Source organism: Rhincodon typus, chromosome 8 (assembly GCF_021869965.1).
Source record: "Rhincodon typus isolate 14 chromosome 8, sRhiTyp1.1, whole genome shotgun sequence".
Classification (NCBI taxonomy): Eukaryota; Metazoa; Chordata; class Chondrichthyes; order Orectolobiformes; family Rhincodontidae; genus Rhincodon; species Rhincodon typus.
In genome coordinates this window covers 29,389,361-29,405,884 of record NC_063339.1, presented here as the reverse complement: position 1 = coordinate 29,405,884, position 16,524 = coordinate 29,389,361, and the positions used below count along the sequence as shown (strand labels likewise).

Below are 16,524 nucleotides of genomic sequence, written 5' to 3'. Positions count from 1 at the left end.
TTAGATTTTGAAATCCCTTTTGGGAAAGGAGAAAGCTGATCAGAAGAGATAGGCTTCACATAAGCAGAAATGGAACTAATCGCTTGTTGGGGGATGGCGGGGGGTGTGTGTGGATCTAAACCTGTAAGGTGAAGGGGTGGGGGCACGTCTAGTGTTTGATGAATGGGTGTGGCCTTGTAAGTAGCAGACAGGGCATAACAGAGAAAATGGGGAAGGGAAAAAAAGAAGTGAGAGAAGGCTTGAGTGTTGACAGTGAACAAAGAAATGGTCAACTTCCAATGGGAAAGAAGAAGAGATAAGGGCAGTGTTAAATTGTACGTATGTAAATGCACGCAGCATCATGAACAAAATCAGGGAACTGGGAGCAGGAACTACTCTTGGGGATATGACATAGTAGCATTGACAGAAACATGGCTCAAGCCAGACCAGGGCTGGATACTTAACATTCAGTTATAATGCTTTTATAATACTTTGAGGAAAGTTATAGGTCATGCTGTAAAGGGGACAGTAGCTACATGGATACAAAATTGGCTGAGTGATAGGCAACAGAGAATAATGGTCAATGGATATAATGCTTTTTGTAGAAACAGTGGGGGTAGAAAGGGAAGAAGTGTAGCAGTGTTCGTCAAAGATAATATCATTGTCCTTGAATGAGATGCAGCTCGTGACTTGGAATCTATATGGTTGGAGGTAAAAAAACAGGAATGAAGCGGTGACCTTGATGAGTATTTATTATTTCCCACCAAACAGTGGGGAGAAAGTAGAAGAGAGAATCTGTAGGCAGATTATGGAAATCTGCAAGGCAAGTAAGGTTGTGATAGTTGGTGATCTGAATTACCTTAGAGTAGACTGGGAAAAAGAAAGAAGAAATTGCGCCAGCAACCCGGGTTCAATTCCACCCTCGGGCGACTGTCTGTGTGGAGTTTGCATATTCTCCTCGTATCTGTGTGGGGTCCTCTGGATGCTACGGTTTCCTCCCACAGTCCAAAGATGTGCAGGCTCGGTGGATTGGCCATGCTAAATTGCCCATAGTGTTCAAGGATGTGTAGATTAGGTGGGTTACAGGGGGATGGGTCTGGGTGGGATGCTCTGAGGTTCGGTGTGGACTTGTTGGGCTGAAGGGCCTGTTTCCTCGCTGTAGGGATTCTACAGATTCTATTCTATAGATAAATTCCTTTAATGTCTGTAAGCAAACTTTCTGGTACAGTACATTTCCAGTCTGATCAGGGCGATAGCTGTGCTGGATCTGGCCTTGGAAATGAAGCAGGTCAGGTAGAGAATGTCAGAGTATAGGAGCATTTGGGAAATAATGATCATACTATAATAATGTTCAATATTAAGTTAGAAAAGGATAAAAATTGGTTAATGATTAAGATTCCAGACTGGAAAAAGGCAAATTTGATTGGAAATAAACTTTGGTGGATTAAACAGTGGATGAAAAATGGGAGAATTTCAAAAGAGAGATGTATAGGCCACAAGCTAAGTACATACCCATGAGAAAGAAATACACAGTATCCAAAGCTAGAGCACCCTGGATGACTAAGGATATTGATGAGAAAGTAAGGAAGAAAAAGGAGGTATGCAAAGCAAATTGGAATGATACCAGCAATGAAATCAGGAAGAATATCTCAAATGCGGGAGAGGGGGCTAAGGCTAGAATCAGGAAGGCTAAGATGAAGCATGAGGAAAGGATGGAAGGCTGCACAGAAACAAATAATAAAATGCTCTGCAACATATTAAAAGTGAAAGATTAGTGAAGGACAGAGTGGGGTCCATAAAGAACAAGCAGGGTAAGCTGCTCACTTAAGCAAAGGGTATGCAGAGGTACGAAATGAGTACTTTGTTTCTGTCATTACCAAATTAGAAAATGGTGACAATGGCCTGGTTGAAAATATAGGTGTTCAGCAACTGAGCACTCTAGTGATAAATAAAGAAGAGGAGATAAGGCTGACAGCACTCCAGGTAGGGAAGTTTCCAGGCTTGGATGGGATGCATCCTAGATTGCTAAGAATGGTAACTAAGCATATTGCAGAGAAATTTTCCAGGCCTCTCTGAACATAGGATTAGTCCCAGGGGACTGAAGGGTTGCAAATGTGTCACCGTTGTTTAAGAAATGGGTAAAGGACAACCCAGGAAACTGATCTGTCAGCTTGATGTCGAGAGTGGGAAAACTGATGGGGCCATAATACAGGATAAGGTAAGCATACACTTACAGAAAAATAAGTTAATACTAGACAGTCAACATGACTTTGTCAAGGGCAGATCATGTCTGACAAATCTGAATTATTTGACAAGGTGACACAGGCTGGATGAGAGTGGTTCAACAGATGTTGTCTATTTGGACTTTCAGAAAGCATTTGATATAGTGCCACATGGCAGGTTGGTTAGCAAATTAGAAATGTTTGGGATCGAGGGGTCGTTGGCAGCATGGATTAGAAGTTGGCTAAAGGATAAGGAAACAGAGGACAGGTATGGATAAAGGATCAGGAAGGGGTATAGGAATTTCTCAGATTGGACACAAGTTTGGTGTTGGGGCCCTTTTTTTCTGATTTATATAAACAATTTGAAGATGGGTGATGAGGGTATAATCTCTAAATTTGCAGATGATACTAAACTAGGGAGAATAGTAAATTGTGAGGATGATGCTGAGTGAGTTCAGAAAGATGTTGGCAAGTTGGCCAAATGAACAGACACCAGCAGATGAATTTCAGTGCAGAGAAATGAAAGGTAATACATTTTGGTGGAAATAAGAGAGACAATACAGGCTCAATGGTACAATTTTGAAGGGAGTACAGGAGCAGAGGGATCTCGGGGTTCATATGCATAATTCTCTGAAAGTGGCCAGACAAGTTGAAGCTGTTGTTAAGAAGGCATATAGGATCCTTGGGCTTATAAATAGAAGCACAGAGTATAAAAGCAAGGAAGAGATGCTATACCATGAATGAGGACTTTAGATACAAAGAAAGATTAGAGAAATTGGGCACATTCTCCTTGGAGCAGAGAAGATTAAGAGTTAACCTAATTGAGATGTAAAACTTATGAAAAATTTTGACAGGACAATGAAGGATATCCATTAGTTGGTACGTCAGTAACTAGGATTTACAATTTCAAGACTGCCATCAAGACAGCTAGAATTTAAATGAGGAGAAACTTCTTTAATCATAGAGTTGTTAGGATTTGGAATGTGCTGCGTGGGAGAGTGGTGGTAGTGGATTCCATACAAGGTTCCAACAGAGAGCTGGATTTTTATTTGACAGTGATGAATTTAAAGGGCTATGGAGATAGGGCTGGAGAATGAGAATAGCTGGGTAGTTCTTTTGGAAGATGTAGACACAATGGGTCAATTGGCCTCCTTCTGTACTGTAAAATAACTGATAGACATAACTGTACAAAAAGAAATCAACTTTCCACAGACTAGTAAGGTTACAGCCAGCGCGTTTCAAGTGCGTATGCAGAAAAATGGAACATTTTAAAATCAGGCAGCAAATATCCTACTCGCTGCATCTCAGATCTCAATCCCAAATCTAAATTTAACAATTGACACAGTGTTCATTACAGTAGCATCCACCACACCCGCACCCACCACCGCTCTTGAACTTTTGTGAGCTTTAACTAGTGATCACACTTTCATCTTCAAGGATTTCATGGCCTCAGTAATTCCAGACTTTCCTGGCTCCAGTTAGTTGAGTATTCCTTTGCTGATAGGCATAAAACTTTCTTTTTTGCAGTCTCCTCTATTCCTTTCTATCTCCCTCATGGTTTCCTCCTTTTCCCTCTCCAAATTTTGCAGGCTCCTCCGTTCTTCTCCATCTCTCCACTGTGAAGCCTCAACCTTTCCTGACCTCTCACTTTTTAATGGTTCTTTCCTTTCCCCCTCTCCCGTTCTTTCTCCTCAAACTTGCTTCTGCTTATTTTTCCTTCTGCCCCAACCCTTGAGACTATCTCCTTTCCTAATCCTCATTCCCTGCATTACTTCAAAAAGAGGAGGGGAGTTATCTCCAATGTCCAAGCCAATATTTCTCCTACAGGCAACAGTACAAAAACGAGTTAGCTGGTCATTATCACTTTGCTATTTGGGACAACGTGCAATGAGCAAATTGCTTGCCATCTTTCCCACAAGAGAGTACATTTCAAAAATACCTCCTCAGCTGTAAAGTACTTAAGATTTTCTGAGATGTGAAAGGCCCTACATAAATGCACCTTTTTTTATTAATTCCTTTACTAACTAAAATTAAAATAGCTACTTAACTTTGCGATCATGATGCTTTTGCATACTTATTTACAAATAGAATTTGTACATTTGAAGTGGGACAAAACAGTCTCTGAAAGCTATACAACTGATACCTCATTGGGCTATGTTGTTAAATCTCTTTTAGACTTCATAGTGTAACTTAAGTATATTAAAGAGTTTGGTACTACTTCAGTGTGAGACAGTAAATCAGTCTAGAGTGTAAATGCTTCTTAAATCATGTACCATATATACTCACGTAAAAGTCGAAATTTTAAGACTATTTTTTAAGGTTAAATTTATGGGGTTGACTACTACATGGATACTACTTTTGAGGGGCTGAAATTCATGCCTGTCAAAATTCATACCGTATCATTAGCAGAAGACCAACTGAACTCTAAATGAATAAAGAAAAAAGAAACACAACGAATTACGGTAATTACTGGATAAAGACAATAGAAACAAAAATGAATTAATAATTATTCTGTCTGCCTTTTCTTTTCTTTCTTGTTATTCTGTCTCTTTTTTAAAAGAAAACTTACCTTGGAGTGGCAGCTAAGGGCCAGAACGGAACAAGCTGGAAACCTGGAGCGGAGTGGGATGGTCAGCAGATTGGAGACCCAGAGCAGAGTGGGACAACCAGCAGATTGAGATGTGGAACAGGACAGCCAGCAGGCTGGAGGCCCAGCGCGGAGCAGGACAGCCAATAGGCCGGAGACGCGGAACAGGACAGCCAGCAGGCCGGAGACGCGGAACAGGATGGCCAGCAGCCCGGAGACGTGGAGTGGGACGGCCAGCAGGCCGGAGACGTGGAGCGGGATGGCCAGCAAGCCGGAGACGCGGAACGGGACGGCCAGCAGGCCAGAGACGCAGAGTGGGACGGCCAGCAGGCCAAAGATCTGGAATAGGACGGCCAGCAGGCCGGAGATCTGGAACAAGATGGCCAGCAGGCCGGAGACGCGGAGCGGTAGCAGGACGGCCATACAAGAAGTGAATATTAATTATAGTAATCATTGTGCTCGCTCGATAATGAGCTTAAGAAATCCTTAGCCTAACGTTTGTGTGAATTGTACATCAAAACACATAATATCATGAAAAAAATTAATTTCCTCATCGTAACATTTATGTACAGGGTAATACCTTGACTCACAAATGTCAATCTGTTATCTGCAAAGAACCGGGGTTGACTTTTACATGCGATATATGGAAAATTCCAGATTTTTTGGCCAAAAATAGGGGGTCAACTTTTACATGAGATCAACATTTACTCGAGTGTATATGGCAATTTTTATCAAGAATAAGAAACCAGAACATGAGCAAAAGTCATTACAATTTCTGACATTATACACACACAGGCCTGCAGGCAGTAAAAACTCCGTTGTTGCGGTTTATAACATCATATTAACCTCTGGTAATGATACTGTCTTATTAGACACTAAAGGTAGTGTAATAGCATCATATCTGTTTAAAGGAATTGAAGATAATCAGTACTGAATAAATAGTTCATACCTTTGTCTTGTGATAACTTTCCATTTCCTAAAAATTGTAGGTCAGAATCCACACTGTGACTTTGTGTATTTAACATTCTGGAGGAGCCAAAAGGTACTCTCCTACTTAAAGGTTGAGTGTGAAGTGGTTCTCCAAATCCTAATAATAAAAAGGGAAGTAATTTTTTTTTAATGCTTATCAATACCATTAACGTTCATTTCTTTTTCCAGTGCGAGATTGTAATCTTTAGGATTAAATCATTGTGTCTGCCACAATTACAAATAGGGATCCCTAATTCAACAGAAATACTTTCTTTCTGAAATTGAACCTTTTTTTAGGTATCTATAGAAGCACCCCTAATGACGCATCATTCCATGCCTAAGAAATCATGCTAGCAAAAGACACTGTAATTTAAAAACTCCTGCATAAAATATACTGTAGTCAACTGACCTGGAGAATAGCCAGGAGGACAGTTGGTATTTGAATATTATTTTTTCCAAATCAGGAAAACATCTTGTATCTATTTGCCTAAAAGCAGGACAGGATTATTCAACAACATTCCCTGTGAGCATAAAGTTCGATCTCTATTCCATATATTCTTGCATCCATCTCTATCCTGAAAATGGCAAAAACCATGGTCTGGAAGATAACATTTTAGCAATTGCTTCCACCACCCACAAACTAAATAAGTGAAATAAAAAAATCATCAAACTAATTTCAAACTAATCATCTTGAAATTAATAATTCTGTTTCTAAACTCTAAACTCTAACATTGAACAAGGCAAAAAATTAGCAAGCGATGCTTTCCAAAAAGCTTACATCAGAATCTGTCCGGTACTGTGTCTGAGTTTGGGTATATATATCAGAACATCAAGCCTTAAAGGTTGAACTGAGAGAACAGTTCCTTGCCTTGATTTTGGCAGTTTTGGAATGATCTAATCAAAGTTTTTAGATTGACATAAAGGATTCAAATGATTAGGTAAGAGAAACTATTTCCTTTGAGGGCTGAATTCGAAAAGGAGAGTGGGATCAAGGGAACGTAATCTTAAATTTAGCAGCAGGCTATTCATGATTGAAATTAGAAAGAACCTTTACATACAAAGAGTAATGGGGATATTGAACTCCTTCCCCAAAAGGCTGTGGGGCACTGGATCAATTGAAACTTCGAAACCTGACACAGTTGAGATTGTTTTTGGAAAGGACATCAAAGAACAGGAACAAATGTGAGTAAATTAAGTTGAGATACAGATCAGGCCTGAGGGAATTGACGTTTGTCTAAAACTGATTAAATTAAATGTTCTGCACTTCTACTATCCTATGTACAATGTACACTGCAATCAGGATATGAATATTTGTTTTCACTGCATCCACTGAATCTAGAATATATTTTTTCAATAAATTAGTAATGTCTTAAAATTAATCCCTGTTTCAACACAAACATACACTGATAATGACTGACATGGTAACACGTGTTCAGAATTATATTGCACAGTTAAAGTCCACATAATTGTACTTTCAAATTACTTCAGCTAGTCCTGTGCATTAAAGTTAGAGCTAACTATGAATACTGTAACTCGACTTACAATGGATCATCATCCATTTAGTTACAGGATAAATCCATCTGTAAGACAATATACAGCCACAAAAATCAAGCCTAGTCTTGCCCAGAATACCTAGGCTGCCATTGTCGATGGAGCATATAATTCTTTTCTACCATGATGATTTGATATGCTTAAGGCAACAAATATCAAGTCTACTTTCATTGGAAAATACTTATTCGAAGCAAGGTTTTCATTTCACTACTAATGAACTTAAGCAAATTATAACAGTTCTTTCACATTCTAGGAAAAACACTGCTTACAATAATTCAGTTGTCCGTGCCCCTCAAAATCTGGACACAGGGTATTTCCCATTGAGATTCCTTTCAAGAAAAAATGGATTTTAGATGCTCACTCTAATAACTTTTGATATCTGCATACTGTTTTGAAAATAACAAGATTTTAAGAGGTCACGTTTTGATTTTTCTTATATTACAGCAAATCCCAACTATTATCAATTACAGTATTTATTCCCTCCAAATTTTCTAGTAGCTTTATTCACTTGAACTCGCAAATAATCAGTATTTGGTCTTTCCATATCCCTTTCAATCAACTGATCATCAAGAAACTGTGACAACACAGGGTTGGAAAACTCACATTGAGGGAAAAAACAACCTGTCTTGCAGCATCACAAATCATGCCTTTAGGAACTGCTCTCATCTTGTGTGTCGATAACATCTGACACTTCTTACTTGAGATTGTTCCACCAACAGCCTTTCATGACATTCTTGCCTCACTACATTTCCTGACCTTTTCTAAAGTATCTTCAAGTAGTTTGAAAAAAATCCCCACAGATTATACATCCATTGATTGCTGTGATGTATTCCCAACCAAATGAGCAGACCACAATTAAGTAACTTACGCAAGGCATGGAAAGTACTGAGATAACAAGGTGCAGAGCTGAATGAACACAGCAGACCAAGCAGCATCAGAGGAGCAGGAAAGCTGACGTTTCGGGCCTAGACCCTTCTTCAGAAAAGTACTGATTTGACATGAGCCAGAACAGTGGATGTGTTTTGTTTTAAATCACCCTGCTAATTTTTTGTAGGTGAAAACAGCCTTTACAACAAAAGCAATTAGGATAGTACTTGGATAACAATTTTGTTGAGTTATAGCATTCCCCTTCAGGATCATGCTCGCATTCCCCTTCAGGATCATGCTCTGCCATCAGTTCAAACTATGGAAGCATAGTATGCAATACAGGAAGTTTGAGAATGTTGCAAGAATGTTTTATAAAAACTAGTCAACATACTGTTGTAATAAAATGAAGGAAAATTTCTCATATCACACTCTTTCTATCATGACCTCACTAAATGACAGAAAAGACTTTATAGATTGAATGACATACTTATGTTCTACATACTGGAAACAAAGTCCTCATTAATCAGCTCAATAAAAATGGTAGACAACTTACTTGCTTGCAATGCTGCAGGACAGGACTAGTGTAAGGGGAGGAGAGTTTTTCTGTAAATGGTTTTCAGTACTCAATTTCTAGAGGTTACTACCTTAATTGTCATAACCATGATCATCTTGAACTTAAACAAAGTTGCTGGCAAAGCTCAGCAGGTCTGGCAGCATTTGTGAAGGGAAAAACAGAGTTAACGTTTCCGGTCTGGTGACCTTTCCTCAGAACAGTTCCAAGGAAGGGTCACCGGACCCGAAACGCTAACTCTGTTTTTTCCTTCACAGATGCTGCCAGACCTGCTGAGCTTTTCCGGCAACTTTGTTTATGTTCCTGATTTACAGCATCAGCAGTTCTTTCGGTTTTTATCGTCTTGAACTTTTTGTTTTTGCGCATATTTTGATTTGAGCTCAGAAAAAGGTAATTATGGGCTTAAAGAGATCAAGAACAGATTTTCTGAATTGTCACCCGTTAACAGGATAACAACATAGAATCATAAAAATGTCATCCCTTTTACTGCCTTATACAGTCGAGAGAAAACATGAAAAAGTTAGTGACCAACACAGATCATATGAGTTTACAATAAAGAGAGAAGCCATCATGTCCACGATAGTCCTTTATAAGTGCAAACTGAAAATTATTCTACTGCCCTTCTTTCGACTGTAGCTCTTCATCTTTCTGTGTTTCACATGTTATAATCTAAAGGACTACAGATTAAGAACTGGAAAGTAGCTCTTTTTTGACCAAACAGACATAGGTGGCCTATTCTGTGCAGAAAATTTTCTAGAATTCTAAATAATGATCTAAATTTCCCTTAAATATTCAAGGGTCTCTGCCGTAACTATTCCTAGTGGCGAAGCATTCCATACTGCAACAGCCCTTTGATTTAAAACATTTCTCCTAAGCTTGTCTTCGATTTGCACCAATGGTGAATTGATGGACCTAACTGTCATTAAATTATCAACTAGTGGAAATATTCTTCCCACATTTACTTTCAAAACTCCTCATAATTTAAAAAATTCTAATAATTTTCCTCAACCTCTCTGCTCTAGTAAAGACTGCTGTCTTAAGTCCAGGTTCTTATCCCTGGTTTAATGCCAGTGAATCTATTGGATGACCACTTTATGGCTTTAAAGTTCTTTCTAATAATGGGACACCAACACCTGCATACACTAACTGATCTACCTATAGTCTTGTACAAATTAAACTCAATTTCCTTGAAAATTGGTTGCTTTGTCTGGCCACATTAAACAGTCTACTTCATTGGGCATGAAGCACTTTGGAGCATCTATATACAAAAGGCCTTTCTGTCTCTGAGTTTTATAAATAGGCCATACAGTACAAATGCAATATTACATTGGGCTTCCAGATCATGAAAGCCTTTCATCTCCAGTGCTGCAACCAACTCACACACATAATCTGTAAAATTTGAAAGCCCCATCTCATCTTTTGACATCTGGAGGGAGGGTGTAGTTGATGCAGAGTCGTAAGATGTTGTGTAAGGCAGAGCACAGTCTTGCAGTATTAATTTCTTGCAACCACCTTGAAAAGTGATGCATGATAGTGTACACCAAACTACAACTGGCAAGTACTGTTCTACATAAGTGGAAAATTTTACAGTTTATACTCTCCTGACTTGTTATTCTATTCCACAGAAAGGACGGGTCACCTTAAGAAAAAGCATCCCACTATTTGAAGATTGCAATCTTATACATGCCACAAGGCATTTTGTGCTTCATCTTCCATTCCTATCTACTCCAAAATTCTTGTTTAGCTTGAATACATTAATTCAACAAACAAAAAAAGCAGCCAGCAATACAACATTTCAACGTACCTGTAATGCCATAAAAAAACTATGAAGTCCAAACTTATGATTTTTAAAACAATTTAATTTATGATGAAATGGCATGAGGTTACAAATATACTCCAAAAGTAGTTACAGTCAGTAGACAAGTATCAAAACTAAACATAAGATTACTGTCTAGATATGATTTATTCAAAGCAAGTCTGGATTCTTTGCATAACATACAAAGACCAACAGACTCCTTTTTCCCATTCAACTTAAGACATTGTAAGTGGCATCTTGATTATTGGTTTTATTTGTTGACCTGCTTTTACTCATGTGTTGTCTCATTTGACAACGTGTTGACTTCAATTTTTTTATTTGATTAACCAAGGAATTGCATTAAAACTGGATGTTCTGCTTAAGTAAAACAAAAATAAAACAAAGAATTGCAGATACTGAAGACTGTAGGTCAAAGCAATTAGAGACAGGAGTAGACCATTCAACCCCTCAAGACTGCACTGCCGTTCAAAAAGATCATGGCTGATCTGATACTCCTCACATCTACTTTCCTGCTCTTCCCCATAACCCTTGATTCCCCTACTGATCAAGAATCTATTAATCTCAGCCCTAAATAAGATCACTTGTCCCCACAGCTCTCTGCAGTAAGGACGTTCCAAAGACTCAGAATCCTTTGAGAGAAGAAACTCCTCATTTCAGTCTTAAACTGGCACCCTTTATTCTAAGACTATGCCCTCTGGTCCTCGACTCCCCCATGAGAGAAGACATCCTCTCAGCATTTACTCTATCAAGACACTTTGGACAGCACCTTCCAAACCCATGACCACAACTATCTAGAAGGACAAGGGCAGCAGATACCTGGCAAAACCACCACCTGCAAGTTTCCCTCAAAGTCAATGACCACCCTGACTTGGAAATATATTGCCATTATTCTGTGTCACTGGAACAAAATCATGGAACTCTGTCTCTAACAGCATTGTGGGTCTACCTACAGCATGTGGACTGCAGTGGTTCAGGAAGGCAGCTCAGTACCTTCTCAAGAGAAATTAGGGATGCGCAATAAATGCTGGCCCACCCAGCACTGTCCACAACCCATGGGTGAATAAGTAATAAATAAATTTTCAGGATGGCAATCTATAACTAATGGTGTGCCATGGGGATCAATGCTGCTGCCACAAATATTTACAATATATATAAATGATTTGGATAAGGAAAGTGAATGTACAATAGCCAAGTTTGTGGATGATACAAAAACAGGCATAAGGGCAAGTGGTGAAGATGACACTTGAACTGAAGAAGGCTCACTGGACTCGAAACGTTAACTCTGCTATCTCTCCACAGATGCTGCCAGACCTGCTTTGTTTCTCCAGTAATTTTTGCTCTGCTTAAGCGCATGGTCAAAAAATCCATAACATTGTATTATCCATGGCTCAGTGGTAGAACTGTCACCTGAATCTCACGTTCCTGGGCTTCAGCACAAAAGTCAAGGCTGACACTCTGTGCAGACTGAAGGAGTGCTGTACTGTTAAAGGGAATGTTTTTCACACAAGACATTAAACTATGCGTACTGTCAAAGTGATGTAAAAGTTCCTTAGTACTATTTCAAGCAGGGAAATTATGCCAACTGTCTTGACCAATAATTATCCCTAAATTATTATAGACAGATTGTCCAGTCATTGCCATATTACTGTTTGTGAAAGCTTGCAGTGTATAAATTGGCTGCCACCTTTCTCACATTACAACAGTGTACACTTCAAAAAAGTACTCAGTTTGCCGTAAAGCACTTTGAGATACTAAGTGTATGAAAGATGCCATTAAGTACAAGTCCTTTATATTTTTCACAAAGATCACAAGAAGAACAAGAATATACCACATTAATACATATACTGTTCTGTAGACTGCTGAAAACATAAAATTTAAACCATCAAAATCAATGATTTGAAAGACTACTTTAAGGATAAAGACAGCAACATTTGCTGCCAAATAGACCTGTGGTTTGTAAACTGACTTATTACCTGATACAGCCTCAGAACTAAAGGAAACAGATAACTACTTTCTCTCAACATGTACTAAGCACAGTGGTTAGCAATCAGTCCAGCTTAGAGTATACACTTCAAACTTTGTCTAATTATTATTTCTATTTCAAATTCAAAACGGTCGTAGTTCTAAAACAAAAATCTAAACAGGAATTATAACAGACAAGGTTTTCTGTTGCTTCCTGAAATTAATCAGCAAGCAGTACAGCAGTATAGGGGCTACACAGTGGCTCAGTGGTTAGCACTGCTGCCTCACAGCACCAGAGACCCGGGTTCGATTCCAGCCTCAGATGACTGTCTGTGGAGTTTGTGGACTGTGTGGAGTTTGCACATTCTCCCTGCGTCTGCATGGGTTTCCTCCGGGTGCTCCAGTTTCCTCCCACAGTTCAAAGATGTGCAGGCTAGGTGGATTGGCCATGTTAAATTGCCCGTAGTGTTCAGGGATGTGTAGATACGGGGGATGGGTCTGGGTGCAATGCTTTGAGGCTTGGTGTGGACTTGTTGGGCCGAAGGGCCTGTTTCCGCACTGTAGGGGTTCTATGAATGAAATCAGTTTCTATAAATGAACCAAATATGAAATATACATAACTTTTATTCAGTTACTAGAGAGTAATTTTTTTTCATGATTAACTTTGCAGACTTGTATGGTACTTAATTATAATTTGGATATGCACTTTGAAGTACTTGGTGTTAAAAACACAAGATGTTTTGTTTAAATTGGTCGCACATAATTGCAGTAAAATCATGAGGAGTTAAATTATAGGGGGGGGCCTTCCCACAAAATCCTGTTAAGCAGCACTTTACATAGCTCAGTAGACCCCTATATAACCCAACTCGCCTATTCATATAGAGATAACAAGGTGTAGAGCTGGATGAACACAGCAGGCCAAGCAGCATCAGAGGAGCAGGAAGGCTGACGTTTCGGGTCTAGGCCCTTCTTCAGAAATAGACCCTTCCGAAGAAGGGTCTAGGCCCAAAACGTCAGCCTTCCTGCTCCTCTGATGCTGCTTGGCCTGCTGTGTTCATCCAGCTCTACACCTTGTTATCTCAGATTCTCCAGCATCTGCAGTTCCTACTATCTCTCGCCTACTCATATGCTCTATATCAGAAAAAAATCCCAAATTAAAACACAGTAAAGCAGTGAGTATTTGGAAAATGTCTTCATTTTCAATTTCTTTGTATCTTATAATGACCTGATCTCATACAGTAAAAGGTATCAAAAGTGTGGGAGTTAGCTCTGGAAAATTTAGTAGTGCTTAGTGTCCTGTCTTTGGACAAATGCAATATAGTTTTCCATGCTATCAATGTGATCAAATGTATTTTCCATGTTTTCATACTGCAGCGCAAAATGTCAGAGTTTGTCTGTGGCCTTTGTGGCTTCAGTTAAGCAAACAGGTGGGCAAGTGGGAATCTGTTACTTCTCCACCTTCAGTGCAAAAGACTAGGCTGCAATGAATCTTGAATTAGTCCAGTCATCCATCACTGCAGGTGAACGTCTTGTGGCCTAGAGATGACAGCATTTTTTATTTGAACTACCTTGACACACTTTAGCGGAGTTTTTTCAATGTAGTGATAAGCAGCCATTCTCATCCTCCACCTTGCTGAAGAGGATGCTTGCCCCTGCTGAACTGCTCAAAAATGTTCAACTTATGCCTCGAAACAGTAGACAGACTCTATGGTAGAGTCAATCACTTTTGAGTGATGTCTGCTTTTTGCTTTGTGCTACGTTCTCTTCAATCAACAACATTTGTAACTTTCTCAAAGGTTTAGTCACCTTACAGGATTCGATCACCTTATCAGAAGGAAACAAAAACCGAAATTGCTAGAGAAACTCAGCAGGTCTGGCAGCACTTCTGGGAAGAATGCAGAATTAACATTTTGAGTCTGGTGACTCTTCAACAGAACATGCTGAGCTTCTCCAACAAGTTCTGTTTTGTTTCAGATCTCCAGCATATGCAGTTCCTCATTTTATGTCATTGTCACAGGGAAATCTCAATGTCAAATGACCTCTGATCTAGCGCTCTAATGTGGCCTAATTCCACTTTATTGATTTGTGTAGTCATATAACAAGTTGGAATAATTTCAGCTAACACAGAGTTACTAGCCCAAAATGTTGGCTCATCATGGGTATTATTCAATTGAATTGGCTATTCTGCCAGCAGGAATGACTGACAAATTTGATACAACTGAAATTTTGGTTTTATCAAATTTGATTCAATGTGATATCGCTGTAAATATAAAGAATGCAAGATATATATGCGTTTGAAAGGGCAAACAATAAAGTGTGTTCTGATAACAAGAAGAATTACAATAATAAAGCTTAAGGCTCTTAAACTGCTCCTGTAACTCTTTTAAGATTACTTAACGTCCACCAATAAAAGATTCAGTTGAATTACTGTTGCTTACAACATTTTAATAATATTTCAAAGAACAATGGCAAAATATTCCTAGATATTAGAGTATGCTGTAAAATTATTGGTTGTTAGTTTTAACTTCACTACTTTTTAAATGACTCAAAACAATATTTTGACAGGTTATAGCTTTTAGACCAGGAAAATTAGGGGAGGCAATGGCCTAGTGGCATTATTATTGGACTGTTAGTCCAGAGACACAGGTATGGTTCTAGGGACCCACCATGGCAGATGGACGAATTTGAATCTAATAAAAATCTGGAACTAAGAGTCTAATGATGATCATAAATCCGTTGTTCATTGATGGAAAAACCCATCTGGTTCACTAAAATCCTTTAGATAAGGAAACTGCCATCCTTACTTGGCCTGGCCCATATGTGACAGCAATATAGTTGACTCTTAACTGCCCTCTGGGTAATTAGGGATGGGCAATAAATGTTGGCCTAGCCAGTGACATCCATATCCCACAAATGAATAAAAAAAAGGACTGGCTTTGTGGTACAACCTGAGGCTTTTGGTTAAGCACAACAGGGGAAGGGGAAAAAAACACTTAGTGCATAATGGTGGTATCGTAACAAGGAAATAATGAAGCACTGAAAATTCTGCTTAATTGGTCTTTCTTCTAGAAACTGAGCCAGTAGTAAAAAGGTTTCTGTAGCAACAATCACAGGTCCCTTAATCAAACAAAACGTATCCACAACAAGCCAGTTCTAAGTTTTGCAGAGCTTTAAAATTTACTGCTCCCATTATATAAATCAAGGTCAGAAAAATACTTTTGGAATTTATTCAATTATTCTAAAGTTTTGTCCTACCATATTTCTAAGTAACTTTGCCTGTTTACTTAATCTAGTCAATCATTATTAAGGCTGCTGAAAAATTACGATACGAGCATAACAGCATAAGTAGGTCATCTCAGCTTCTTATTCTGAGATTGTGTCCTCTGGTTTGAGGCCTTTCAGTCAAGGGAAACGTTCATTCTGTATTTACTCTGTCTCACCCTTTAAAAATGTAATAAGTTTCTAAGCGGTCATCCCTCATTCTTCTAAACTCAAGAGAACACAGCTCCAATATCCTCAATCTTACCTCATAGGAAAGTCCCACCATCCCAGAAATTAAGTCTGGTGAACCTCTGCTGTACTCTGCAAGAACATCCTTCCATAGGTAAGGGAAACAAAACTGCACCCAATACTCCAAGTGTGGTTTCATTTTTACTCTTGCACTCAAGTCTTCTTGTGATTAAGACAGATATAACATTGGCCTTCTTAATTGCTTGCTGCACCTGCATATTAGTTTTCAGTGACTAAAGAATAAAAAGTATTCCTCAGCATATGATATATTGTTTGTGTCAAATTGATCTTCGCCCTTTCATCTAGGATTTCACCTAATGTTAAGATATAGAACTCAGAACATTCTTTGTACCTAGCATATTTCATATATCAGAAATGAACAATAAAATGTTTAGTATTTGTGACAGCATTAAAAAAAATTCAGTCCTGCTGTTTAGTTTAGTGGTGGCACCCCATCACAGAGTACCCTTGGTGTTGTAGCCATAGTTCT

General features: G+C 38.9%; 1 protein-coding gene across 7 annotated transcripts in view; it reads right to left on the bottom strand.

Moving 5' to 3' along the window:
• Positions 1-16,524, bottom strand: part of LOC109939133 (TOG array regulator of axonemal microtubules protein 1) — a 128,545-nt gene that overhangs the window by 62,443 nt on the left and 49,578 nt on the right. For all 7 annotated transcript variants that reach the window (XR_007262574.1, XM_048599685.1, XM_048599683.1 and 4 more), the window contains exon 3: positions 5,738-5,875. Coding sequence is in view for 6 of the 7 variants with exons in the window: in XM_048599685.1 (XP_048455642.1) it covers positions 5,738-5,875 (138 nt within the window). In the remaining variant the exon portion in view is untranslated. The remainder of the gene's footprint in view (positions 1-5,737; positions 5,876-16,524) is intronic.